Below are 27,897 nucleotides of genomic sequence, written 5' to 3'. Positions count from 1 at the left end.
ATAACACTGACCCATCATTACATCACTACTGACAAGAGATGATATCACAGCTTATCTCCTCCCCCTCCTGTACAATGACCTGTATATAGATAACACTGACCCATCATTACATCACTACTGACAATAGATGATGTCACAGCTTATCTCCTCCTCCCTGTACAATGACCTCTATATAGATAACACTGACCCATCATTACATCACTACTGAAAATAGTTGATGTCACAGCTTATCTCCTCCTCCTCCCTGTACAATGACCTCTATATAGATAACACTGACCCATCATTACATCACTACTGACAATAGATGATGTCACAGCTTATCTCCTCCCCCTCCCTGTACAATGACCTCTATATAGATAACGCTAACCCATCATTACATCACTACTGACAATAGATGATGTCACAGCTTATCTCCTCCCCCTCCCTGTACAATGACCTCTATATAGATAACACTGACCCATCATTACATCACTACTCACATTACATGATGTCACAGCTTATCTCCTCTCCCCTCCCTGTACAATGACCTCTATATAGATAACACTGACCCATCATTACATCACTACTGACATTACATGATGTCACAGATTATCGCCTCCCCCTCCCTGTACAATGACCTCTATATAGATAACACTGACCCATCATTACATCACTACTGACATTACATGATGTCACAGCTTATCTCCTCTCCCCTCCCTGTACAATGACCTCTATATAGATAACACTGACCCATCATTACATCACTACTGACATTATATGATGTCACATCTTATCTCCTCTCCCCTCCCTGTACAATGACCTCTATATAGATAACACTGACCCATCATTACATCACTACTGACATTACATGATGTCACAGCTTATCTCCTCCCCCCTCCCTGTACAATGACCTCTATATAGATAACACTGACCCATCAATACATCACTACTGACATTACATGATGTCACAGCTTATCTCCTCCCTCTCCCTGTACAATGACCTCTATATAGATAACACTGACCCATCATTACATCACTACTGACAATAGATGATGTCACAGCTTATCTCCTCCCCCTCCCTGTACAATGACCTCTATATAGATAACACTGACCCATCATTACATCACTACTGACAATAGATGATGTCACAGCTTATCTCCTCCTCCCTGTACAATGGCCTCTATATAGATAACACTGACCCATCATTACATCACTACTGACAATAGATGATGTCACAGCTTATCTCCTCATCCTCCCTGTACAATGACCTCTATATATATAACACTGACCCATCATTACATCACTACTGACAATAGATGATGTCACAGCTTATCTCCTCCCCCTCCTGTACAATGACCTGTATATAGATAACACTGACCCATCATTACATCACTACTGACAATAGATGAGGTCACAGCTTATCTCCTCCTCCCTGTACATTGACCTGTATATAGATAACACTGACCCATCATTACATCACTACTGACAATAGTTGATGTCACAGCTTATCTCCTCCTCCTCCCTGTACAATGACCTCTATATAGTTAACACTAACCCATCATTACATCACTACTGACAATAGATGATGTCACAGCTTATCTCCTCCCCCTCCCTGTACAATGACCTCTATATAGATAACACTGACCCATCATTACATCACTACTGATAATAGATGATATCACAGCTTATCTCTTCCCCCTCCTGTACAATGACCTGTATATAGATAACACTGACCCATCATTACATCACTACTGACAATAGATGATGTCACAGCTTATCTCCTCCTCCCTGTACAATGACCTCTATATAGATAACACTGACCCATCATTACATCACTACTGACAATAGTTGATGTCACAGCTTATCTCCTCCTCCTCCCTGTACAATGACCTCTATATAGATAACGCTAACCCATCATTACATCACTACTGACAATAGATGATGTCACAGCTTATCTCCTCCCCCTCCCTGTACAATGACCTCTATATAGATAACACTGACCCATCATTACATCACTACTGACAATAGATGATGTCACAGCTTATCTCCTCCCCCTCCCTGTACAATGACCTCTATATAGATAACACTGACCCATCATTACATCACTACTGACAATAGATGATGTCACAGCTTATCTCCTCCCCCTCCCTGTACAATGACCTCTATATAGATAACACTGACCCATCATTACATCACTACTGACAATAGATGATGTCACAGCTTATCTCCTCCCCCTCCCTGTACAATGAGCTCTATATAGATAACGCTAACCCATCATTACATCACTACTGACAATAGATGATGTCACAGCTTATCTCCTCCCCCTCCCTGTACAATGACCTCTGTATAGATAACACTGACCCATCATTACATCACTACTGACAATAGATGATGTCACAGCTTATCTCCTCCTCCCTGTACAATGGCCTCTATATAGATAACACTGACCCATCATTACATCACTACTGACAATAGATGATTTCACAGCTTATCTCCTCCCCCTCCCTGTACAATGACCTCTATATAGATAACACTGACCCATCATTACATCACTACTGACAATAGATGATGTCACAGCTTATCTCCTCCCCCTCCCTGTACAATGACCTCTATATAGATAACACTGACCCATCATTACATCACTACTGACAATAGATGATGTCACAGCTTATCTCCTCCCCCTCCCTGTACAATGACCTCTATATAGATAACACTGACCCATCATTACATCACTACTGACAATAGATGATGTCACAGCTTATCTCCTCCCCCTCCCTGTACAATGACCTCTATATAGATAACACTGACCCATCATTACATCACTACTGACAATAGATGATGTCACAGCTTATCTCCTCCCCCTCCCTGTACAATGACCTCTATATAGATAACACTGACCCATCATTACATCACTACTGACAATAGATGATTTCACAGCTTATCTCCTCCCCCTCCTGTACAATGACCTGTATATAGATAACACTGACCCATCATTACATCACTACTGACAATAGATGATGTCACAGCTTATCTCCTCCCCCTCCCTGTACAATGGCCTCTATATAGATAACACTGACCCATCATTACATCACTACTGACAATAGATGATGTCACAGCTTATCTCCTCCCCCTCCCTGTACAATGACCTCTATATAGATAACACTAACCCATCATTACATCACTACTGACAATAGATGATGTCACAGCTTATCTCCTCCCCCTCCCTGTACAATGACCTCTATATAGATAACACTGACCCATCATTACATCACTACTGATAATAGATGATATCACAGCTTATCTCTTCCCCCTCCTGTACAATGACCTGTATATAGATAACACTGACCCATCATTACATCACTACTGACAATAGATGATGTCACAGCTTATCTCCTCCTCCCTGTACAATGACCTCTATATAGATAACACTGACCCATCATTACATCACTACTGACAATAGTTGATGTCACAGCTTATCTCCTCCTCCTCCCTGTACAATGACCTCTATATAGATAACGCTAACCCATCATTACATCACTACTGACAATAGATGATGTCACAGCTTATCTCCTCCCCCTCCCTGTACAATGACCTCTATATAGATAACACTGACCCATCATTACATCACTACTGACAATAGATGATGTCACAGCTTATCTCCTCCCCCTCCCTGTACAATGACCTCTATATAGATAACACTGACCCATCATTACATCACTACTGACAATAGATGATGTCACAGCTTATCTCCTCCCCCTCCCTGTACAATGACCTCTATATAGATAACACTGACCCATCATTACATCACTACTGACAATAGATGATGTCACAGCTTATCTCCTCCCCCTCCCTGTACAATGAGCTCTATATAGATAACGCTAACCCATCATTACATCACTACTGACAATAGATGATGTCACAGCTTATCTCCTCCCCCTCCCTGTACAATGACCTCTGTATAGATAACACTGACCCATCATTACATCACTACTGACAATAGATGATGTCACAGCTTATCTCCTCCTCCCTGTACAATGGCCTCTATATAGATAACACTGACCCATCATTACATCACTACTGACAATAGATGATTTCACAGCTTATCTCCTCCCCCTCCCTGTACAATGACCTCTATATAGATAACACTGACCCATCATTACATCACTACTGACAATAGATGATGTCACAGCTTATCTCCTCCCCCTCCCTGTACAATGACCTCTATATAGATAACACTGACCCATCATTACATCACTACTGACAATAGATGATGTCACAGCTTATCTCCTCCCCCTCCCTGTACAATGACCTCTATATAGATAACACTGACCCATCATTACATCACTACTGACAATAGATGATGTCACAGCTTATCTCCTCCCCCTCCCTGTACAATGACCTCTATATAGATAACACTGACCCATCATTACATCACTACTGACAATAGATGATGTCACAGCTTATCTCCTCCCCCTCCCTGTACAATGACCTCTATATAGATAACACTGACCCATCATTACATCACTACTGACAATAGATGATTTCACAGCTTATCTCCTCCCCCTCCTGTACAATGACCTGTATATAGATAACACTGACCCATCATTACATCACTACTGACAATAGATGATGTCACAGCTTATCTCCTCCCCCTCCCTGTACAATGGCCTCTATATAGATAACACTGACCCATCATTACATCACTACTGACAATAGATGATGTCACAGCTTATCTCCTCCCCCTCCCTGTACAATGACCTCTATATAGATAACACTGACCCATCATTACATCACTACTGACAATAGATGATGTCACAGCTTATCTCCTCCCCCTCCCTGTACAATGACCTCTATATAGATAACACTGACCCATCATTACATCACTACTGACAATAGATGATGTCACAGCTTATCTCCTCCCCCTCCCTGTACAATGAGCTCTATATAGATAACGCTAACCCATCATTACATCACTACTGACAATAGATGATGTCACAGCTTATCTCCTCCCCCTCCCTGTACAATGACTTCTGTATAGATAACACTGACCCATCATCACATCACTACTGACAATAGATGATGTCACAGCTTATCTCCTCCCCCTCCCTGTACAATGACCTCTATATAGATAACACTGACCCATCATTACATCACTACTGACAATAGATGATGTCACGGCTTATCTCCTCCTCCTCCCTGTACAATGACCTCTATATAGATAACACTGACCCATCATTACATCACTACTGACAATAGATGATGTCACAGCTTATCTCCTCCCCCTCCCTGTACAATGACCTCTATATAGATAACACTGACCCATCATTACATCACTACTGACAATAGATGATGTCACGGCTTATCTCCTCCTCCTCCCTGTACAATGACCTCTATATAGATAACACTGACCCATCATTACATCACTACTGACAATAGATGATGTCACAGCTTATCTCCTCCCCCTCCCTGTACAATGACCTCTATATAGATAACACTGACCCATCATTACATCACTACTGACAATAGATGATGTCACAGCTTATCTCCTCCCCCTCCTGTACAATGACCTGTATATAGATAACACTGACCCATCATTACATCACTACTGACAATAGATGATGTCACAGCTTATCTCCTCCCCCTCCCTGTACAATGGCCTCTATATAGATAACACTGACCCATCATTACATCACTACTGACAATAGATGATGTCACAGCTTATCTCCTCCCCCTCCCTGTACAATGACCTCTATATAGATAACACTGACCCATCATTACATCACTACTGACAATAGATGATGTCACAGCTTATCTCCTCCCCCTCCCTGTACAATGACCTCTATATAGATAACACTGACCCATCATTACATCACTACTGACAATAGATGATGTCACAGCTGATCTCCTCCTCCTCCCTGTACAATGACCTCTATATAGATAACACTGACCCATCATTACATCAATACTGACAATAGATGATGTCACAGTTTATCTCCTCCCCCTCCCTGTACAATGACCTCTATATAGATAACACTGACCCATCATTACATCACTACTGACAATAGATGATGTCACAGCTGATCTCCTCCTCCTCCCTGTACAATGACCTCTATATAGATAACACTGACCCATCATTACATCAATACTGACAATAGATGATGTCACAGTTTATCTCCTCCCCCTCCCTGTACAGTGTCCTCTATATAGATAACACTGACCCATCATTACATCACTACTGACAATAGATGATGTCACAGCTGATCTCCTCCTCCTCCCTGTACAATGACCTATATATATATAACACTGACCCATAACTATATAATTACATGACCACCCCCCTGTTTGCTACATATATAAAAACCTTTGGTGTGTATAGAAATCCTTGTATACACTTTTCCCAGAGACTTTATAAAATCGTAAACTCAGTCTTTCATGGCACAAACAATTGCTGCTTGGAAGCATTGATTTCTAATTAGCAAATCTCATTGATTATGCTTCATGTAAACATTGCTCTATCCATGCACAGAGAACAGGAAGAAAAGCTCACTCAACAGAATAATGAAGACATCAGACACAACAACCGGGAAAGTAAATGTGCTTTATCTGTCCTCCGCAGCAAACAAGGGGGGAGATGAGCCATACTCCAGCGCCGACATAGCAGCGAGCGCGAAACCGTGCACAAGAGCTACAACAATCATAACAAGAGGAGATTTAGTGATGTACGTGCAATTTACTAGAATATCTCATTTTCTCATATTTATTTATCCATCATTCAAGAAATCGTCATTCAATAGAGGCAGATAATGGAACAGGAAGTAGACAGCACCGATCTCTGTGCAGTGGTCAATCTGAGTCAGTGCAGCTTAGCACCGATCCAAATGATCTGCAAATGATCTTTGTAACATAGATGAGATGTCAATCACTCTTTTTATCTTGCTTGTATCTATTAAGCAAATTTCCATCATCCATCTAACTCTTATCTATCAATCTGAATATTGTATCTATTTACATACATCACATTCATCTGTATAAAACGCCATATTTTAGTTCTGTTGATGAGGTGGTAATGGCTATTTTTTATTGTTTCTTTTTATTTTTTTTTGTAGCTTGTGGGTGGTCCGTTGCCTCGGCCTCGATGACTATTGATGATATTGATCACTACCTGCTCTTTCATGTATGGATTGGATTGGATCCAGATTTTTTGCATTGCCTTTGCACCTGGATAATTTGATACATTTAAGACATTAGGAAAAGTACCATTGCCACATCCTATCATTGTATCAAAATGTCCTTCCTATATCTAAATGTCTTCCAAAACTTATGACCAATGGTGGAAAACTTGCTGATTGGACAGCTGCCCTCCCCCCTCCATTCACATATGGATGGATTTCCACTGATCAATGCTTTTGCTCTTGTGGGGTTAAGCCACTGCCCCATAAGTCTGCAAGTATCTTTCTCCCATCTTCCAATTATATATACATGCGAGAGCAAGTATGTGGCAGAAGAGGCAATATAGAGGTCAGCCTTACAGAAATTTTGGACAACGTCTACTTAAAGTGTTTGACTGGCCCCATGCACATGAGTCTAATGGGAACCAATAAACAGGCACCTAGGGCACCTGGTCATGGTGCATTGAGCACACGTTGTCTATAGGACATGTCGTATATTTCACTATTCTGCAGCGCTGGCAGCTCGCTTCTCTCCTGAGAGGGGAGGGGTGAGCAGCACAGGTTCACGTACAAGGGGCCATACATGGGTTTTGGCTTATTTTTATTGATTGCTCTTCCAAAGGTAATCAGAATTATACTGATGCAGGTCCAACATTTTGGAGCAGCCCCTTCCAGTTGCCTCCAGTGTCAGAATCGGCCACGACACAAAGAATTTAACTGTTTTTGCACCTTCATTCTCTGGCACAAGAATCAGCCGATCATTGGTCCAAATCCCACCAATCTAATTCTGATCATATCTAAATAGGCTTTTCTCCCAAACTCACTTCAGAGAATGTGCCGAGTCTCTGACATATTGAAACGCGTCGATGTTGAGACTATTGCACCAAATAAACCGTTCCTGACATTACTATTTATCTCTGGGTTTTACTTCCACCAACTCCGAACCTTTAGATACTTCATCAATAAACATGAACTGGAAAAGCCCTTTAAGGGGGCATTCACAACACATTGCAATGTGCATTAGAACTAAACTGTCAGAGGATTTCCAGCCATGACACGTGGTAGGTGGGGGACCCCATTACCGGTTTAGCATTGGCACAGATGAATGAATACCTCTTCTTTGGCTTATCTCTGGATAGATGGTCACAGCCTGAGGAATTGTATTCAAAGTGGTATAAAAATATTCTCCTCCTACTTGCAGTTTCACATCAGTTTGACCATGTGAATTGATACTATAGGGTATAACCGTTACGCACTAGGTTTTCCGTTGTCATTCAGTCTTCCTTGAACCTTGCTCCTAGTCGAGTCAAATGCATTTACTTTGATTCAGGGTTTACATTACAGAGATGGACAGATTGTCATCCATTGTTTCAGTGTCTGGTAATCTGTAAGAGGAGAAAAAGTGGATTATCGCAACATCACACAACATCTGCTGCCTTAAAGACGAGGTAACGGAGACGCGTTCCACTGATCGATACCGAGACATATGTATTGCTAAATATATACTCGGAGTAGAGCTCAGTTTAACTCCTGCTAAATATCTAGAATATTCTATAGAAATTGGTGGGAATATTATATTTGGATACTTTGTGGAAAAGAAACTCTTACCCCATCCATGATATCATCAGCCCTGAGGACATTGTGTGATGCGGATCGTGGACATGAGTTCTAATCACGCCGGTCTAAACATGTATCTGGAGAACTAGGTTCAGGTGGTTGTTATGTTTTTAGGTTTTTATGGTCATGAATATTGCTTTTAGGGCAACACTTCTTCTAGAACTGTGTAAGGACATATAAAGTGGTCTCCAGCTCCGGACCCCCATCAACCTAAAGCCCCATTTACATTACTTTGTCAGCTTTAATTTCTGCACACAAAAAAAACTGGTGAAATTATGCTTCTTTTTTTAGTAATGACTTCAAATTTGGTACTGATCAATCTGATTTGATACTTAAGTGTCACATGCTCAGCTACGATTGGCTACCACTGGCCATGTGATGGGAAGTGGAAGCAGGTCCTATTTCTACAATATTTTAACCACAAATTATACGGAACAAAGGGTTGCGTCCTGCTCATTGCAAGGGCAGAATTATAGTGGAAATCTTCCCGTACATGAGCACTTAGAAGTCATTTTGCTCTCTAAATCTGCAAATGCACTGAACATGTCCAATTCTTCGCAATCTGTGCAGAAGCTGAAGTTACCAGGAGAAAACATCCACACGGTTAAAAACCACATCCCTCTAGTTTCCTGTGGATGCTGGAAAATGCAGTTCTTCCGGAGCTCATACCTTAGGCCACAAACATTGGGCCCATTGTCCGGTTGCAACCCATGTGTTATCAGTGTGTGAGGCAAAACGAATGCGGGGCAGATATATTATTGTATCTGCGCCAAAAAATTGTCGGGAACTCTCGTTTTTTTAGGCGCAAAAGTGCGGATCATTTATAATGAGTTTGCGCCAGAAAGAACAGATGTTTCCAACTATCCCGACTCCTCCGTCTCTTTTGGCGCAAGTGGGCGTGGCCTAACGTTTCCACATCATCCGTCACATTTATGTGTATTTTGTTGGCATTTTTAGGCGCACAATAGACCAGGAAAAAAAAGGTCAGAGAGCAAAATTAAGGCGCAGTCCATGTAAGATTTTGGCGCACATCTCATTGATGTCGCCATTTTTATGGCACACGACTGAGTAATTCAATCTACCCATTAATTACTTACAGCCGTGCGCCACTTTAATGCATCGGGCTGTGCTTTCTGGAGACTGATCTCTGATGCCGAAAGTCATGCTTGCACCAGAATTAGTAAATCCCCCCCCTGTGTGTATGAGCCCATAGGAATACATGGGGGGCATGTGCTAGCCATTGAAATATAATGGCTTGCATCTCCGGAGTGCAGGAGGCACAAAAATAAGCTTGCATTGACATTTTTTAAATGGTCGGTAACTTTTCATTTTTCTTTGTACTACTGGTTTGTAAATGAAACTACCAGAAATTTTGTTATTTATGCAAAGTGCTTCCTTCTCCACCTACTCTCTCCCTCAATCTACTTTTCACATAGAAATCTCTGCTGCTTTCCGTCTTGCTAGCAACAAGATACAAGCCGAAGTCGTCAGATTACATAGAAGCTCTATGCCGGGGAAGTAATCACAGCAACGTCTCCACCCAGCAGCATACAGTCACCAGAAACGGCACTAATCTTACTGTACACACACCAGGCTATTGATTTCTTCTAAGTTTTTCAGAAGGGGTTGTGCTCTATAACTAGAGATGGGCGAATTTGTTAAAATTCATTTCGACCCGATTCGCAGAATTTTTCGAAAAAATTCGATTCGACCCAAATCGAATCAAAACGAATCACTTTAAAAAACGGGCATTTCCTGGCTGTAGAGAGCCTGTAGGGTGTTGTAGAATGTTGTGCCATGGTAAATTTGCATAGGGAGCGTGGTTTGGTCTTCAAACAATGCTGTGTTTTAGTATGACACGCACATGACAGCTGTGGCTCTTAGAATCGCTTCACTCTTCACATTCATGTGCACTTACATCGGCCAACTTCTCCAAATAAGCGAAGCGGGAACGCAGCCTTACAAGGTAACGTCTGTGCCAGCTCGAAAGGACTGAGCTGAGGGCCAAGATCCCACTATAACATCAAAGAGTGCACTCTTTTTACACTGAGTGGAACAATGATATAGTGTGTTGGTGGCATCAAAAGCAGCAGGAGCCCGCAGAGTGGCACAATGATATAGTGTGAAGGTGGCATCAAAAGCAGTAGCAGCAGGAGCCCGCAGAGTGGCACAATGGTATAGTGTGAAGGTGGCATCAGTAGCAGCAGGAGCCCGCAGAGTGGCACAATGATATAGTGTGAAGGTGACATCAAAAGCAGCAGCAGCAGGAGCCCGCAGAGTGGCACAATGATATAGTGTGAAGGTGGCATCAGTAGCAGCAGGAGCCCGCAGAGTGGCACAATGATATAGTGTGTTGGTGGCAGCAGGAGCCTGCAGAGTGGCACAATGATATAGTGTGAAGGTGGCATCAGTAGCAGCAGGAGCCCGCAGAGTGGCACAATGATATAGTGTGAAGGTGGCATCGGAAGCAGCAGGAGCCTGCAGAGTGGCACAGTGATATAGTGCGTTGGTGGCATCACTAGCAGCAGCAGGAGCCCGCAGAGTGGCACAATGATATAGTGTGAAGGTGGCATCAGAAGGAGCAAGAGCGGCAGAGTGGCACAATGATATATTGTGTTGGTGGCATCAAAAGCAGCAGCAGAAGCCCTCAGAGTGGCACAATGATATAGTGTGAACGTGGCATCAGTAGCAGCAGGAGCCCGCCGAGTGACACAATGATATAGTGTGAAGGTGGCATCAAAAGCCGCAGCAGGAGCCCTCAGAGTGGCACAATGATATAGTGTGAACGTGGCATCAGTAGTAGCAGGAGCCTGCAGAGTGGCACAATGATATAGTGTGAAGGTGGTATCAGTAGCAGCAGGAGCCCGCAGAGTGGCACAATGATTTAGTGTGAAGGTGGCATCAAAAGCAGCAGCAGCAGGAGCCCGCAGAGTGGCACAATGGTATAGTGTGAAGGTGGCATCAAAAGCAGCAGAAGGAGCCCGCAGAGTGGCACAATGGTATAGTGTGAAGGTGACATCAGTAGCAGCAGCAGGAGCCCACAGAGTGGCACAATAATATAGTGTGAAGGTGGCATCAGAAGCAGCAGGAGCCTGCAGAGTGGCACAATGACATAGTGTGGAGGTGGCGGACAATTCCAGTCCCTGGTAAAGATGGTAGGAGGCAGATGGTGCAACTAGCAGCAGATGTGTGGCATCAGGCGGGTGGCAGCATCAGAACAGTAGCTGAGGCAGGTAGTTAGAACCCCGAATCATTTCTCAACGTTTGGAGGAGGCGTCATGGCTGATCTAATCTGATGCATTAGGCATTGGTGAGTTGAAATCCTGGCCGATCCAAGCCTGATTCATCTTGACAAAGGTCAGTCTCTCCACATTACGGTGGACAAGCGGGTTCTCTTGGGGGTAACGATGGCCCCCGCCGCACTGAACACCCGCTCTGATGCCACACTACTGGCCGGCCAGGACAGCTTCTCTACTGCAAACTCCGCAAGTTGCGGCCACGCATCAAGTTTGGCTGCCCAGTAGTCCATGGGATCCTCTACCTCAGGTGGTAAAGTGCTGTCCAAGTAGGCCACCACCTGCTGGTGCAGGGTCTGCTTCATGTCCTGCTGCTGCTGCCGGTGGCGGCTACCCTCCTCACTAGGCGGGTGAAGGAAATTGCTCATTAAGGAATCCAGACTTAAGTGACTGTTGATGGAACTGCTACTGCTCCTACCCCCCCCCCCCAGCTCCCCACAGCAGCCGTAGTAGTAGTACGGGAGCAATGACTGCCAGGAATCCCCCGGTCAGACCTGACAGAGGATGGACAATGGCGCACATAGGCAGCGGCCAACTGTGTGCTCAGTATTTCTCTATAGTATGCCAGTTGTTCCTTTCTCTCAGCAGCAGGAGAAAAGTCACCCATTTTGGACCGGTAGCGAGGGTCCAAGAGGGTGGAGAGCCACTAGTTAGGAAAAGCAGCATGCTGCGGGACATCTGCGCAAGTGACTCTGAGGGACTCCCGGTCTCCATATCCACAGTATACTGCCACGGTGCTTCTAGGTCATCTGCCTCGTCTTCTACCTCCTCCGGATGCTCCTGCTCCTCCTCTCCTGTCACCTCAGTAGAAAAACCACAAATTGCACCAGACTCTGCTTGTGCTCCAATGTCCTCCTCCTCCAGTTCAGCCCCCACCGGACTCATGTGGCCATGAGATGTAGTCTCCACTTCTCCAGTGCCCTGACCAGACAGATTTTGCAGCATGAGTTCCAGGACATGAAGCAGTGGAATGACATTCATCCCGCAGTCCTGGCGACTGACAAATAACGTGGCCTCTTCAAAAGGCCGAGCAAACGGCAGGTGTCACGCATGAACTGCCAGTGGCTGACATCAAACAGGGGAGTACTACGGTCCGCTTGCATCATCAAAAAATCATTAATGGTTTTGAATTAAAAAAAAATAAATCATTAATGGCTTTTCTCTGTTCATACAGGCGGTCTAACATATGGAGGCTGGAATTCCAACGGGTGGAAACATCGCATATCAGATTATGTTGGGGTAGGCGGTTCTGGCGCTGCAACTCGAGGAGGGTGTGCTTGGCTTTGTAAGAATGGCTGAAGTGCGTGCACAGTGTCCTGGGCGGGAAGCACATTCACCCAGTGGGCCGTAAAGGACATATACTGGCCCTGACCATAATTACAGCTCCACACGTCCGCGCTGCCGTGCACCTTGAAAGAAACTGATAAGCTCAAGGACTGGCCCACCTTCTGTTGTACATATTGGTTAAGGGCTGGCACAGCCTTTTTGGAAAAAACTTTGGAAAACGACTTGGAAAGGGAGAGACTCCAGTACCAACAACTTCGACAAGAGCATGGTCAGTTGGACGCATAGAGTTGTCTTTTTGTAATCGCCTCGCTCAACGACTGCTGGCGCCATGCGTAGCGAGGAGCAGGAGCATCTGAACCGGGAGATGTTGTCAAAGACAAACAGCTCCCTTCGGCAGCGGTGCTGGAGCCTTGACTTGCTGAAACAGCATGTGTGCCACTAGGTGCTGCTGCTGTTGCTGCGCCTGCAGGATGGACCGCATCTGACACCCGTTTCTCCCAGGCCATTGGATGGTGACACTGCATGTGTTGGCACAGGGCCGTGGTGCCAAGGTTAGCTCCCTGGCCACGCTTCACTTTCTGCCCGCAGATACGACATATGCCCACGCTCGTCTCCTCTGGTGTCTTTACAAAAAACTGCCACACCGCTGAGGTGGTAATTTTACCATCAACACTCTGCACTGAGCGACTACTACCGGCGCTGCCTCGCTGAGCCCCTGTGCCACTGCTTATTTGAGCCTGCGAATCGGGATTTGTACCCCGCGGACGTTTTGCTCCCGTCCTCGCACTGCTGCCACCCTGCTGACTCACAGCCACAGTAGCGACTTGCTGCCTGCTCCGCAAGCTGACACTCTCTTCGCCCGACGATGATGAATCCCCTGCTACACCTGGCTCCCAAGTGCGATCGGCTACATCATCATCAATTTGCGTTTCCCGGTCACTGCTACTCTCCTCACCGATGTCAGTATGCACAGCCTGCCTACTGCAGGAAGCAGCGGATGTCTGCCCCACCTCTTCACTGCAAAGCAGCTGCTGACTGTCCTCAAACACTTCGTCCTCGCTGAATAGTGGCGCAGAGCCCAGACCACCTAGTAGCTCTCTGGCTGCGGGAAAGGAACAGGACAGAGGCTGGTTGAGGACAGGTGAGGGCCGCTGACCTGCTCCTGGGCCATGCCAACTAATTGTTGTATCAGAGGAACCTACAGACTCTTGGCTGGGGTTGTCAGATGTTATATTTGAGGAATTGGATGACCTAGTCAACCATTCAACAACCTTTGGGTTGTTGATCAACACACTGCCACTAGATGACAACGGCAGTTCTGGCCTCACAGAGTCACCCCTGCTGCGACATCCCCTTACTGTGCTGCCACCTCTGCCTGCTCCACCTGCCACCTTTCTGTCTGACATAGTGGTTTATAAACTACGTGGATTTGATACGTAAATCTGTCTGTAAACTAGAGCCCCCAAAAGGTATTACAATGTGCGTTATACTGAAGCCCCACAACTGACAGTGTAATTTCAGCGAAAATCACTGTATAAACTACGTGGATTTCACACGTAAATCTGGCTGTAAACTAGAGCCCCCAAAAGTATTGCATTGTGCGTTATACAGATAACCCACAACTGACAGCTCACTACTGCAGATGCATGAATGTCAAACATATTTCTTCCTATTCGATTTTGTCACTAAATAGAACTGCTATTTGGGGTATACAGATCCCCCCTTAGAGAACAGCGAGGGATTGCAGCAAGAATCGCACAGTACAATAACAGCAGCTGGATGCTACAACATGAAGTGTGAAGTGCTGAGATAGAAAATGGCTGGTTTTATAGGGCTGTGTGACATCACATAAGCCTGCGGGTCACTGATTGGCTTACAGGTCTGCAGATGTCATCGGGGGTGTTCCTTTCTCCTTCCCAGAGTTCTCTGCCCCATGTAACACGTTGTTCTCGCGCCCATTTAGCAGAAACATGAGGGGAAAAAAAAACAACTTCGTTCCCGCGAATCAGCATAAACTTCGGCTTCGTGGCGAATCGAATTTTTCCTGAAATTCGAACCGAAGTTAGAATCATTAGAATCGATTCGCCCATCTCTATCTATAACACATCCCTCACTACAGTGTGGATTTCTATGGCTTCTATATAGAAGAAGGAAAATTTGGATAAAAGAAACCCCCGACGCCCTCTTCCTTTTGGGTGTTTTGCAAGATTCTTTTAATAATCAAAACTTCAGATAAAATTACTAAAAAAGTGAAATTCACAGACAAGAAATACTTTAATTAAATATTGTGTAAAATGAACATTTTATACAGTTAAATATCTGAAAAAAATGTACAGATAAAACAATCTTATTGTAGGGTCTTTAACAGTAAGATCTACCATTTAGTGAAGCGTTCATTCTGGAGACAATGTGTGAATTGACTAACTAATCTAGAACACAAACAGATTGCATTAATGAAATAACTTGCAAATGTTTTTGTATGTTTTTTTTTTAACATGTACACGTGACCTCTTTTTTTTTTTTTCCTTTTCTTTGAACCTTTCCTATACAAAATAAAAACGAGGCTTTTTTTCTTTTTATTTATTTTTTTTAAAAGTGTCTAGTTTTATTTTTTATTTTTTCCCCCGTTTAGCTAAGCCCCATCGGCTTCCGTAACGTAAAATGTGCAAAGCATCTCAAGTCTGTGTTATACCATAGCGTCGACTATTTTACAACACGTTATTAATCTGCGTTTTGCCTAAAAAAAAAAAAAAAAAATTTAAATAACGTGTCTCTCCTTTTTGTGTACAAATTTAATTCTGCTGCAGTTTGCAAAAAGTTTTCACACTGCTGTAATAGCGGTGCCCATAGTGCAAAGAAAAAACAAAAATTTGAACCGGTCCCATCACCTTTTACAAACTAGGATTTTGGCACTAAGTCGTATCGATTACCCAGGACGCCTTTCCAATTAAAAAGTCTCATCTACCGGGACTTGCTACAAAAAATTTCCATTAAAAATATATAAAAAGTTGCGTATTACCTTGAAGTTGTATGAAACCTATAAACAGTGCATGAGTTTTTGAGTTTTGGGAGTGCAGAGTGCAGCAGAAAACCAATGCAGAAAAGGAGTGACGTTACTTTATACCAGGATTGTGCTTTTCTTCTCTATTTATTTTTAGTTTTACACCAGAAATCACCGTAAAGTTGTGATGATTCGAGATCATGGTGTAAACCTATGATAAATAGCACAAAATATCTTTTTAAATTTAAAAAAAAAAAAAAACTACTTTAAGGCATCTGAGAAACTAATGTGGCAAACTTTTTTTTTTTTTTAATCAAAATATTACCTGTGAATTTTTATATTTAAAGTTTTCGGCCTCTGAATTTGTCCAGTAAGCACAGTTTGTTTTTTTTTTAGTAGTTTTGTTTTTTGTTTTTTTTTCTTCTATGTGGCAAGTCTTATGAGTGGCAGCTAAAATGATTTTTTGTTTTTTTTTTTACATTCTATAAAAAAAAAACAAATTAAAAAAAAAAAAGTAAAATAAACATTACAACCACAAAGCCCGTCGTATTTGTGGTTGGATAATCATGCACATTTGTTTTTTTTCTTCTACTAATATTAATTACAGCCATGTGGCACAAATTTTTTGTTTTTGACTATACAACAAACAACTTTTATTCAAAAAAATCATTTGTTCAGATAACTTAAAAATAATATAAAAATAAAGAATGATTTTTGACTTTTCCTCAAAATAATAATAAAAAAAAAGGACAGAAAGTCTAAACAATAGTACATTTGAAATTTATGGACACCATGATGCATTAAAAGAACATACAGTATGAAGGCAACCTTTCTTGGCTTAATGCTGTGTTCTCAGCACGTCGACACCAGCCCAACATTAAAAAATAAAAAAAAAATAAAGCAAACATAATAAAAAAAATAATTATAATCATACATACATACATACAAGAACCAAAAAAAAAAAAATATTAAAAACAATGGAAAGCAATATACAAAATTTCAAAGATAAATACAATATTTATAATTGATATGTTACAAAATAAATTCCCTTAGTGACTGCAAGTGTTCACGTGAAAGAAAGTGTCAAGATTATTTTATTCCCCATAAAAATGCATAAGGAATAAAATAAGCTCTCAAAGTGGATCTGGAAAAAAAAAAAAAAAAAAAAAAATTTCAAGACAAGTGTATAAATATTTAGCTACAACTTTGGCAAAATCACAAAAGTCTACAATTTTATAACCACATACAAAACACATTAGGGAATAAGGTTCTAGAAGTCAAAAAGGACAATTTTTTTTTTTCTGGTACAAGAAACATAGACTTCACAGTAGCCTAAGAATGCAATAGTATACAGTGCGAGCAAGAAGTCGAAAAAAATGATGCAGGTCACACTTGCTTAACAGGAAGCTCTAGCAGTGGAAGTATATTGGAACCAACAGACAGTAGCATCTCCCTCTGTCAGTGTGCTTGTTGAAGGCAAGAGAATTCAATATCAAAGTTACAATTCCTAACTACAATAAGTTACAAAGTTCCATTTCATTAAGATGACGTTAAGCAATGATAAACCCTTTTCCCCGCCCCCAAGTTTCCCTTTTTACCCCTCCCCCTCCAAATTTTAAACGATTCATATATTTTTTATTTTTTTTTTTCCAGTTTGATGGCTCAAACCTCCTTGGCCCCCTTTTTCACCACAAAAAAAAAAAAAAAAAAATATTTCACATTATAGAGATAAACAACCATTGTGAGTCCAATAATGAGTACTCGAAAAACGTTCTGAGGCATTTTTCATCAGTGTTTTCAGGAGAATTTCGGAACGGTGCATCCACAACGCTTTTGTCCCAACATAGAGCAAGTACTAGACATAGCCAAGACATAATCGGAAACTCTGTACAAAATTGGCGTCGCTTTTTTTTTTTTTTTTTTTTTCCCATCTTCTTCAGGATTGAGAAAGGTGAAAAATATGAGAAAAGTTCGGTCGACAAAATGGAATTGTTCGTGATGAAGTCGATCTTTTTGCAGGTCGAGTTCGAATAAAGTTCAAATAAAATCTTTGTAAAACAAAGAGTTTGTAGCATTTTGCTTCTCGGTGGTTTTTGTTCTGAAGATACTGGTTCCGTCAGTACTCCTTAATACACTAAATGTGTCCCCTGAAGCTTTCTTCTGAAGCTCGATGCTACAAGCAAGTAGACAAAAGTGACTTTACATTGGTGGAACTACAAGACCCGACATAGCTAGAAGAAAAGAGGAAAGATGACATTAGCTTAACAGGCCTACACGTTCTCTAGCTTTCAGTGAATGACCGAAATGATATTAACTACTTTATTTATAGGGGACTCTATTTTGTTTTTTTTCTATTTTTATGATTTTTGGGGGGGGGGGGTTCTTTGTTTCCATAAGTTGATTTGCAGATTTCTGCTGCCATATGGTCGAACATTTAGAAACCATATTGGTGAAATCAATAGAGTTTCTGCCTGGAGAGAAGTTCTCCAAGTCTTCGGGAGACAAAGTTGTGGCGATTCGTAATTTATTGTTCGGTCTGATCTTATGAAACTGTCCTTGGACCCACCATGTGCTTGGAATGTAACAATGCACATATGACTAATGATTTTTTTTTATAGAGTACATTGAGTGTTTTTTTTTTTTTGTTAATCAGAGTCATTAGATATTTTTATTTTTATCTTTCCATCAGGTTAAGATGAAAAGTTGGATAATTGGATAATTAGAAGTGTGAGGTTCCCCAAAGTTTGGAGAAATTATCTAAGATCCAAGCTACATAGAAGTAAGCCCGTCCTTGTTAAATTTTCTCACAATTTCTACTTAGCCGAAATTTTTATTAAATGTTAATGCCCAAAATCTGTTACCCTTTAAGGAAGAAGCCACAAGCACATGGAACTCTATAGGGCAGCAAGGGGAGATTTTGCACCCCCAGGTTATGGAATTTTAGGTACCCTATATACTCGAGTATATGCCTAGTTTTTCAGCACAAAAAATTGTGCTGAAACCCAAAAGTCGGCTTATACTCCAGTAAAAAAAAATATAGGTTTTACCAGGTTTTGCGGTAAATTAGGGGCCTCGGCTTATACTTGGGTCGTCTTTTACTCGAGTATATACGGTACTTTATGTACATTTATATGGTGGTTCTGATAGGTACCATATGAGTAGTGTAACACAATTGTGTGACCAGGCCAATATTCTGAGTAGTAATAATTTTGAGTTCAACCATAAGGCAGCATGTAAAAAAATATCTGTAAATCATCTTATTTTTATTTTTTTTAATTTTAAAATTTTTCAAATTGCGGAATTTACATTAAGAAATTAAGAAATTGTGGTGGCTGTATCTTTTAACCTAAGCTCATCACAGAGCGCATTGAAAAATAATGTAACAATGAAGGACATTTAAGCAAGGAGAGTGTTCTGACATTTTGGTGCACAACACCCTGCCTCCCACATATGATATTTCTCTTAGCGTTTTTGCTAATAGCAAACAGTGGCCCAGACTCCCGGGAGACCGGTCATGTTGACAGCTGAAAAACAACATGGTCAGTCCTGGTAATGTCAGATGAAGCCAACTCACTCACCAGCCAAGGACCAGACATTTCTCTAGTTCTAAATTAAAATCTTATGAGCCCGGACTCGCTCTATTCTCTTGCAGCTTGGGTCTACCGGGAGATTCTGTTTTGTAATACTTGTAAAATTCTAAAATTTAATTTTTAGATTTATCATTTCAAAAATATGAAGAACATCATCTCCAAACCCAACAAATCCATAATAATACTAATAAAACGAAGCTGGAGATGAACTATTGCATTTTTTTTTTAATCCAAATACAATTATTTTTTTTTTTGCCTTTCATTAAAACTTATTTTTCCCCTCACTAATTTATGTGTAACATTAATAAATTTGCTTATGTAGTGATCTAAGCTTCAATTTCTCAGTTCATTAATCCCAACGATATTAATTTGTTTTAGGAATACAGTTACCAGTTTATGGCTGATAAGACTTATGTCTCGCATGTATACAAATTTACTGTAACGTTGGATAGGGAAATAATTATCATTTGGCACTTTGCAAGAATCGTAATAATTGTTATTGAAAAATGGGCCGTGTAGATCATTTACTGAGACCAAAAATAAAGTGTTTTATTAATGCGCCACACAGGAGCTTAATATGGAGCCGATGATTGTAGACTCCAATCTAGAGCAATAAAATGCAAAGAAAAACGGTGCCGCTAATAGATGCAATCTGATTGGACGGCACCTTTTTTCTCTGTAGACCTGTTTTTTGGTTTCACTATGGTGTGTGCATGTGTTTTTATAAAAACAATATTATAAATATTCTTATCCTTATGATAAAAGAAGCTACAGTTAGACATATTCTCTATAGGGGATTTATCATATGCTGACGCTATGGTGGGAGGGTTCATTGGTGGACAATTCTATACCAAGTCCTGCCTGGCATACAATTATAACCTTTACCCTATGTATTACAAAATGGCAGTGTATCTTGGACGTGCACTAACACATGTCCATAGTCTCTTCTATGGACTCATGTACGGGGCTGTCACCATGCCCAGAACATGAGCCAACTGCCTGGGCTAAAAACTCAGAGCAGGTCCTATGCTCACAAGCCGATCAGGCCACAAACAACGGACTACCAGACTGTTTATGGCCCGAGACTGTCGGCTTACATGGACGGCCAAACAACTTATCATCCGACATCTGATACTTTACACAAGTAATAAAGTAGGAGACGCTCTTTGTAAAGGGATCATATAAGGGTTTTCCAAGTAGAAGGCCACCACCTCTAATATAAATATTTATCAAACATTGTCAGTAAAAATGTATACAAAACTTTGTACATAACAGTATTAAATTCTTAATTGGTTCATATTAATGAAACACCAGGCACCTACACATAAGAAAGACGGGAATGTCCAGACCAAGACTATTATTTGGGAAAATGCAGCCCATCTCTGTGGCGAGAGGCATTGGGGTAGATGTAAGAGGAAATTGGTGTCATTGCCCATAATAAGTGAACCTGTCACATGAAACAGAATGATATAGAGCAGGAGGAGATGAGCAGAATTAGATGGTAAAAGATTCAGTACAACTTGTATTCTACTCTTTGGAATACAAAGAGTAGAATACTCCTAAGAATACTGTTCTTAGGAGCTCTTCGTGGGCGGTCCTAGTGACACTCGATTGATACCGCCCACTGGACTAATCACAGAAACAGCAGGATTTGCAATCAATATTAATGCATGTTGTGCTAAATTATTACCAACATTATTATATATCAATCTGCTCAGCTCATCCTTCTCTATAATAGACTAAGCAATTTATAGTGACAGATTGTATTTAATAATTAAAAAAAATAAAAATAAACAATGGAGATCTGGAAGTGACACCATATATTTGCTTTGGCTCTTACATGCCTCTGATTTGTACCCCAGTGGGCATAAAGTAGAAAATTCAAGTAATTTTGGAAAAACTAAAAAAAAATTAAAAAAATTCCTGTGTGTAGGTGATGGGTTCACATTAAAGCCATTGAAGAGGGACATCATGCAAGCCAGGATAAGGTCTCTATCATTATTCATATCTATCGAAACTAATGTTATATTGTACATACATTTTGAATCATGAAGTCTCTGGTGTTTTGTGCCATTCTCAAAGCAAACGCCCAATGGAAAAAGGACAGAGATGCCACTTCCTATACATGTAGTATACCCTCCCCAACCATCTTCCTCTCCAGATTCTACATTTAAAAATATTTTGAGAAATAACATATGTTCAGACTGTTACTCAGAGTTTTTACTTTTTTATGGGGATAAAAAGTTGCTTTAAAAGAAGTTAATAATCACAGTAAATTACGAGCAGAAAACTTGGAGACATCAGGATTAATAGTGGTTTTTACGAACAAAAATCTTATGAGAGTTGTTTTTTTTTTTCTGAATAATATTTTGCCACATAAATAGTTATTTAGCTTTTGTGAATTGTTAGTTTTGCAAATGTCACATTTTAGACCATTTATGTTTAATTTATAGTGATTTAAATCGTTGGGTTTTTTTTTTTAGATTTTATTCTATTCTGCTGGAAGGAAAGGGGGAGGATGTTGGTATTTAGTGAAATAACAATCAGCTCAATGGTAAACGGTTCTTTTTATGAAACATTAAAAGATGAAAATGTCTCACATTATGCAGCACTGGTTCTAGCTTTACGAATTTCAACATTTTTGGAATGTGGTAGTATAATACATGTCTGAAAAATAAGAAACATACTTGATATATCTTGCAGCATTGAATACTAATCATAAATATCATGGACTGTCAATACTCTATCAACTAAGGGTTTTTTTTTTCAGACATTTAGAAATTGTGGCAAGGAAATGGATTTGCATGTAAGGGAATCGAGGAATGGCAAAACATCAACACGTCACCATGATAGCTAGAAGATGGGGGGTGCCATGGAAAGCTAATTACATGGCAGAGGGATAGCAAAAGCTATTCGTCGGCCACTATCTAATGGCTGATGAGGTCACATGCCCCCAAATGTGATGATATCATGTTGTATGGAATCTATATACACAAATAAAATGAAGTCATCATTAAACAGGTGAAGCTAGGATGAGAAGTCTTGGTGTTTTCCTACAAGAGGGACCAATATATTCCTCTAGTAAGAGACACAATGTCAATGGCTACATCTGTGCCACCTTGTTGCCAAGTCAATGTTATTCATTACATGGAGATGGATTCATAAAGAATGGATTTTTTTTTTTACATTGTTTTTGAACCAAAGCCAGACTTGGGTCTATCAAGGAAGTTGTTACTATCGGTTAATAAGGCTCTGGCTTAAAAAAAACATCAGAAAAGCTACGACTCTTCTTCTGATATTTCCAAGGAGGAGACTGGCAACAAAGAAGCCCAGTTGAGAGCATTGGTCTGATGGGCTTTCAGACCAGGAATGAAATGGGTTAAAATGGGGCATTTAATGTTAAAAGTTAATGGAAGGCCCAAAATAGTCTAACGTGTCACATGTGCTGATACAATTAACATCCAGACAAAATAAAATTCTCATTCGAAGCTCAACTCACCTTGAAGTCCATTACCGTTTGCACTGGTGCAGGATGGTGGAGGGGAAGCTTGGGGCCTGACGACTGGAGCAAACGCACTCTTTTGTTTTACTGCAGAGATGACATTTGCAGGTGAGAATGAGAAAATGCCGTGTGTACTGCTACAGTTTGAAGGGAGGGTGACCGAAGAGGCTGCCATTGTAGGACTTGACGGTACTACTGCAATAAAGCAAAAATAATCAGGACTCAATGAGAGTTTTTTTTTTTTTTTATATCTACTCTCATGGCAAAACATAAAGAGAGAACTTAATGGTCTTGCCTTATGAGTTTGGGAACAGTAAATAAATGAAAATAAATTATAATTCAAAATAGAAATAAATGCAAAATGTTGGGAGTGGCCACACTGGGGATCGTAGGGATCTGATGCAAGTATGGTCTTGTCTTAGCCTATGGGCCTAAAGTCCTACTATACAAGATGCCAAATGAGGGAAATCCTTAGCCTAATCTTAATTGTACCGTAAGACCGACTTCATCTGTAGTAGTAGTAGTAGTAGTAATGCCGACTGCTTGCAACTTCCAACTATGTTTTGTCTTGACGTAAAACTAAAAGTTGATGTTCGGCTGTATGAAAGGCTTAGGCAAATAATTGGGTCGAGACACCATACGGTATAAATTATACAATGATGTGTCATGTAAATGGATTGCAATGAACCACACTCACACTGTCCACACAACATTCTATCAGAATTGAGCGCATGGCATGGAAATAGTAAGAAGATCTTTTATAAGTTTTTTTGTAGGGTATGCACCATATTACTGATGGTACTAGTGCATACAATCCTTGATCGCTAATATCTTTATTTCAATTGTCCAGAATGTCCAGCCTTCAGTCACCCATCCTTTTATTCAGTAACTCATAGCAACAAAAAATTTAGCAAAATCAAAATTAAACAAATTAAAACAAATCAAAATAGAAAACAAATGCAACCAAATTAGAAAATGCAAAAAGAATTAAGAAAAAACACTCACTGCCATAAGGAGAGTTGGCGGATGAGCCGTTGAGGAACCCAGGTGAGCCAGGAACTCCTAAATTGGGCATTCCAGTGTTTCCATACCCATTCATGCTATTGCTGACTGTGTTGTAATTGGACTGCTGTGGGGTGCTGCTGGGAACGTATCCTCGTGGTGATACACTGCTTGTATTACGACTGTAGCCTACTGTGAGAAACAGCAACCCAGCAAACAAAAGATAATGTTACTATCATTTATAATAGACACTTCTGCTTCCTTCCCCGCGAATCCACATCAAATGCTACACAGATTTATTGATCACACATGCTTTACTTCACAATGCCTCTTACTGCCCTATCAACTGTTGCAGTTTAAGATAACCTTATCACACCAGCCCTGCTTAAATCATCTATGAGCACACACCATGTTGTTCGCTCGCAGGCTTAGACAGCCAACAAAAGCGTTCTTCGATCCAATTGTGTCAGTTTCTTTCACGTCGCTCCTTAGTAGCAATTATCAACAGGCTTGATTCGTGGTTTGTACCAACATAGAAGATGAACTTTCAGCCTTTTCGAGACCTTCAAATGCCACCACTGACAGGCAACAACTTGTTTGTTACACCGATTCCTTCTTAAAAGGCTGTTTTTAAAAGGCTGCCCCCCCCCCTCTAATGACTTCTATATTCCTACATTAAGTCTACTTTAGACCCTTACCTTTTACCTATATCTCGCGAGCTACTCTACTACATCGAGACAGCTAATTACGACTTCTCAAATGTCATAACAAGTCCTAATATTCTATTGGAACAATACACGGAGGGGTTAGGGATCGTGCCGACATGGGGCAATTTAAGAGCTCCAATGTCAACGTACTGATTACGTAAACAAACATGAATAGATATTAACTAAGCACCATGAGCAGCATATGGAAGAAGGTCTCGCGTAACCACATACCTTGGTCATTAGCTTGCGATGTCTCTGAAACATTAACCGCTAGCTGGCTGCTGAACGAATTTACTCCCATCATGCCGCTGTGAGATGGAGTGTTGGCAAGCGAGGGGATCTGGTTGTGATTGCGTGGCACACTGTATAATGCTTCAGCAATGTCAGCTGCTCGTTTCAGGATTATCTCCTACACAGTGATAAACGTAGACATTGTTACCAATGGAATCACACGTGTTTGTCTCAACAGCCATCAAATAAAGCTTCTCCTAGTTTGGAGCTATCAGACGGATGGAATAGTCAGTACAGAGGCCACATCATTGTCTTGTCTCGTTTCCTCTCCAGACTCGGGGAATATATTATAGTACCGGCCCTAGTTATACTAAATAAAACTGTCAGTATATATACATTTGTTTCAGGGCAGGGGCATGACTGTTACAATTTAGTCAAATATTTTCTCTTGCCTCTACTTGGCAGGTTTACTGCAGGCTTTGCTATTAGTCACTGTATATTTTGGACCCGGTTCAAGGTTACTCTCTCGTCTTAATGATTGCTTATGCTTTTGGCACCTTACACCTAATTGTCATTTCTGATAGGAAAACGAGCTCTGAGAAGAAAAACGGGAAAGATGAAGCTTTTTCTTTCCAACCTCGGTGCTTCTCATCACATTACACTGCCCTTAAGGTGGCTGGCAAAGGCATACATTGCAAATAAGATTGTATTGATATCTTGCCAGCTCGTGCACACTGTGGCTCTCTAAATTGCGTATTCCTGAATGGATTTTCAAAGATGCATTAATGACTTGCCTGGTTGTTGTGTGGCATTCCGTACAAGGCCTCAACAAGGTCTGCTGCTCTCTTCAGTAATACTTCCTGTAGGAAACAGCAAGAGGTGTTCATGTTATTGTATACAAGCTAGTAGGGGCTAAAGCCATAACACCAGAGCAAATTCAACAGTCAACATTGCCAAAAGGCCAAACACAAAGTCAAGGTTATCCGGGTTCCGACTCAAGGACGGTCTTTCGCAAATCGGAAGGAATTTGAATTTTGTTGACGGGATATTTTGCAGCTTTCAACTCCGACATAACCAGATGCCTATTAATAATAAAGCCTTTTTGGAATCCATCTATTCACCAGTGATTGACTACAATGACTGCTCAGGGCTCGTATCATATTGCCGCAGTGATGAATTAGTGAAATAAATACTGAAGATTTAACGATGAAGTCTAGCGGGTATTAAACAAACAAACACATGGCGGAGATATGAAAAGCGCAGGCGGCGCGGGCACTTGTTAATTCCTAGCACTTTAGTGGCGAAGAACAATAAGTAATTTTCCATATCTTAATTAAATTGGCAAACTCCTTAAAGACAACATCTCACCTCTAATTCATGCTCGAAATTTGCAAGTGAGTTCAATGCTTATTCCTCTTTATTTTGAACAATAAAGTGAATTAACTCGGGTTAATCTAGTTTTTTTTTCATAATGACATTAAGAAATTTTTCAATTAACCTCTTTGACTGTGCGCTGTAAAGGACTTCATAAATGGCTTCACATTCGGAGACTGGAGTGCTTTTGCCTAGGGGTACAGATGCACCGAGTTTGTCTTATCCATGCCTGCATGCCTACCTTCCACTTTACGATGGTCGGGATTAATCTATAGTTTACTTAATTTTTACTAGGAAGCTCTTGCATTTGACTCCTCTTCCCCTTAGAGGATGCCGGCGTCATTTACGAAACATTTATTTGAGTCAAAATTAAACATAGTGATGTGTTGTAACCCTGCTGAGGATTCGTGGCAAAAACACAGATCATCAGCGCTCAGTTGAAAGTGCGCGTAGTATGGGATTTCTGGGTCTCGTGGCAGATCTTTCCTTATCTAGTAATCAAACAATTAATTCAATACAAACTCTACGGTGACTCTACAATGGATCAGCCAATCACAAACTTTAGACGGATTGGTTGGAAAATCTATGATTTGCTAGAAGGTACAATACCATTGTCAATAGTCATCATTATTTTGTGATGTCATAATTGGGTAAGAGTCTCCAGTGTGGCCACACAAGGATATCTTCCATGCAAAATATCTCTACAGCTTTGTCGCTGTTGTCATACTCAAGTATCTTGACCCACCGGAGGAAAGGATTCTGGGGGACCCAGTGTTTGGCTATTAACCGGTTCTTTTCTGTTAGGGTTGTATCCATAATGTGAACTAATATTCTCTTGTGAAAGGACCATGATAGGCTACAAACCTTGTGTTATACAAGGAAATGCTTAAGTTGCATATTTACAGCTTTAAAAAGGCACACCAAGTCAATGTGCGCCAATATTGGTGTCAGAACCGGACCTTATCACCTGCCTAGGGCCTTTCCTCGGAAGATTATATTGGAAGAAACGAAGGAATGGGCATGGTGAATCTCAACACCCAGGGAAGAGAAGTCATCAACAGTGGTGCCTACTGGTGGTTTACTCTCCTCTTTCCATTACAAGCCTGTAGACATTTGGCTCAGTTGTCTGAAGAAGATGTTGA

The 27,897-nt window shown here is 41.0% G+C and overlaps 1 protein-coding gene across 22 annotated transcripts in view; it reads right to left on the bottom strand.

Annotated features, from left to right (window-relative positions):
* Positions 1-15,603: 15,603 nt before the first annotated feature.
* EBF3 (EBF transcription factor 3) overlaps positions 15,604-27,897 on the bottom strand; it is a 120,468-nt gene continuing 108,174 nt past the window's right edge. For 4 of the 22 annotated variants that reach the window (XM_072131269.1, XM_072131270.1, XM_072131272.1 and 1 more), the window contains exons 12-17: positions 26,176-26,241; positions 25,382-25,559; positions 24,447-24,635; positions 23,439-23,636; positions 21,978-22,103; positions 15,604-18,522 (exon numbers count right to left, since the gene is read on the bottom strand). In XM_072131269.1, coding sequence (XP_071987370.1) covers positions 18,476-18,522; positions 21,978-22,103; positions 23,439-23,636; positions 24,447-24,635; positions 25,382-25,559; positions 26,176-26,241 — 804 coding nt within the window. In that variant the 3' untranslated portion in view covers positions 15,604-18,475. Of the gene's footprint in view, positions 18,581-21,977; positions 22,104-22,539; positions 22,607-23,438; positions 23,637-24,446; positions 24,636-25,381; positions 25,560-26,175; positions 26,242-27,897 lie in introns of those variants that run through there. The other 18 variants (XM_072131286.1, XM_072131287.1, XM_072131288.1 and 15 more) reach the window with 10 other exon arrangements.

The sequence above is a fragment of the Engystomops pustulosus genome, chromosome 11 (genome assembly GCF_040894005.1).
Source record: "Engystomops pustulosus chromosome 11, aEngPut4.maternal, whole genome shotgun sequence".
Classification (NCBI taxonomy): domain Eukaryota; kingdom Metazoa; phylum Chordata; class Amphibia; order Anura; family Leptodactylidae; genus Engystomops; species Engystomops pustulosus.
This window is presented reverse-complemented; position numbering and strand designations above follow the sequence as displayed.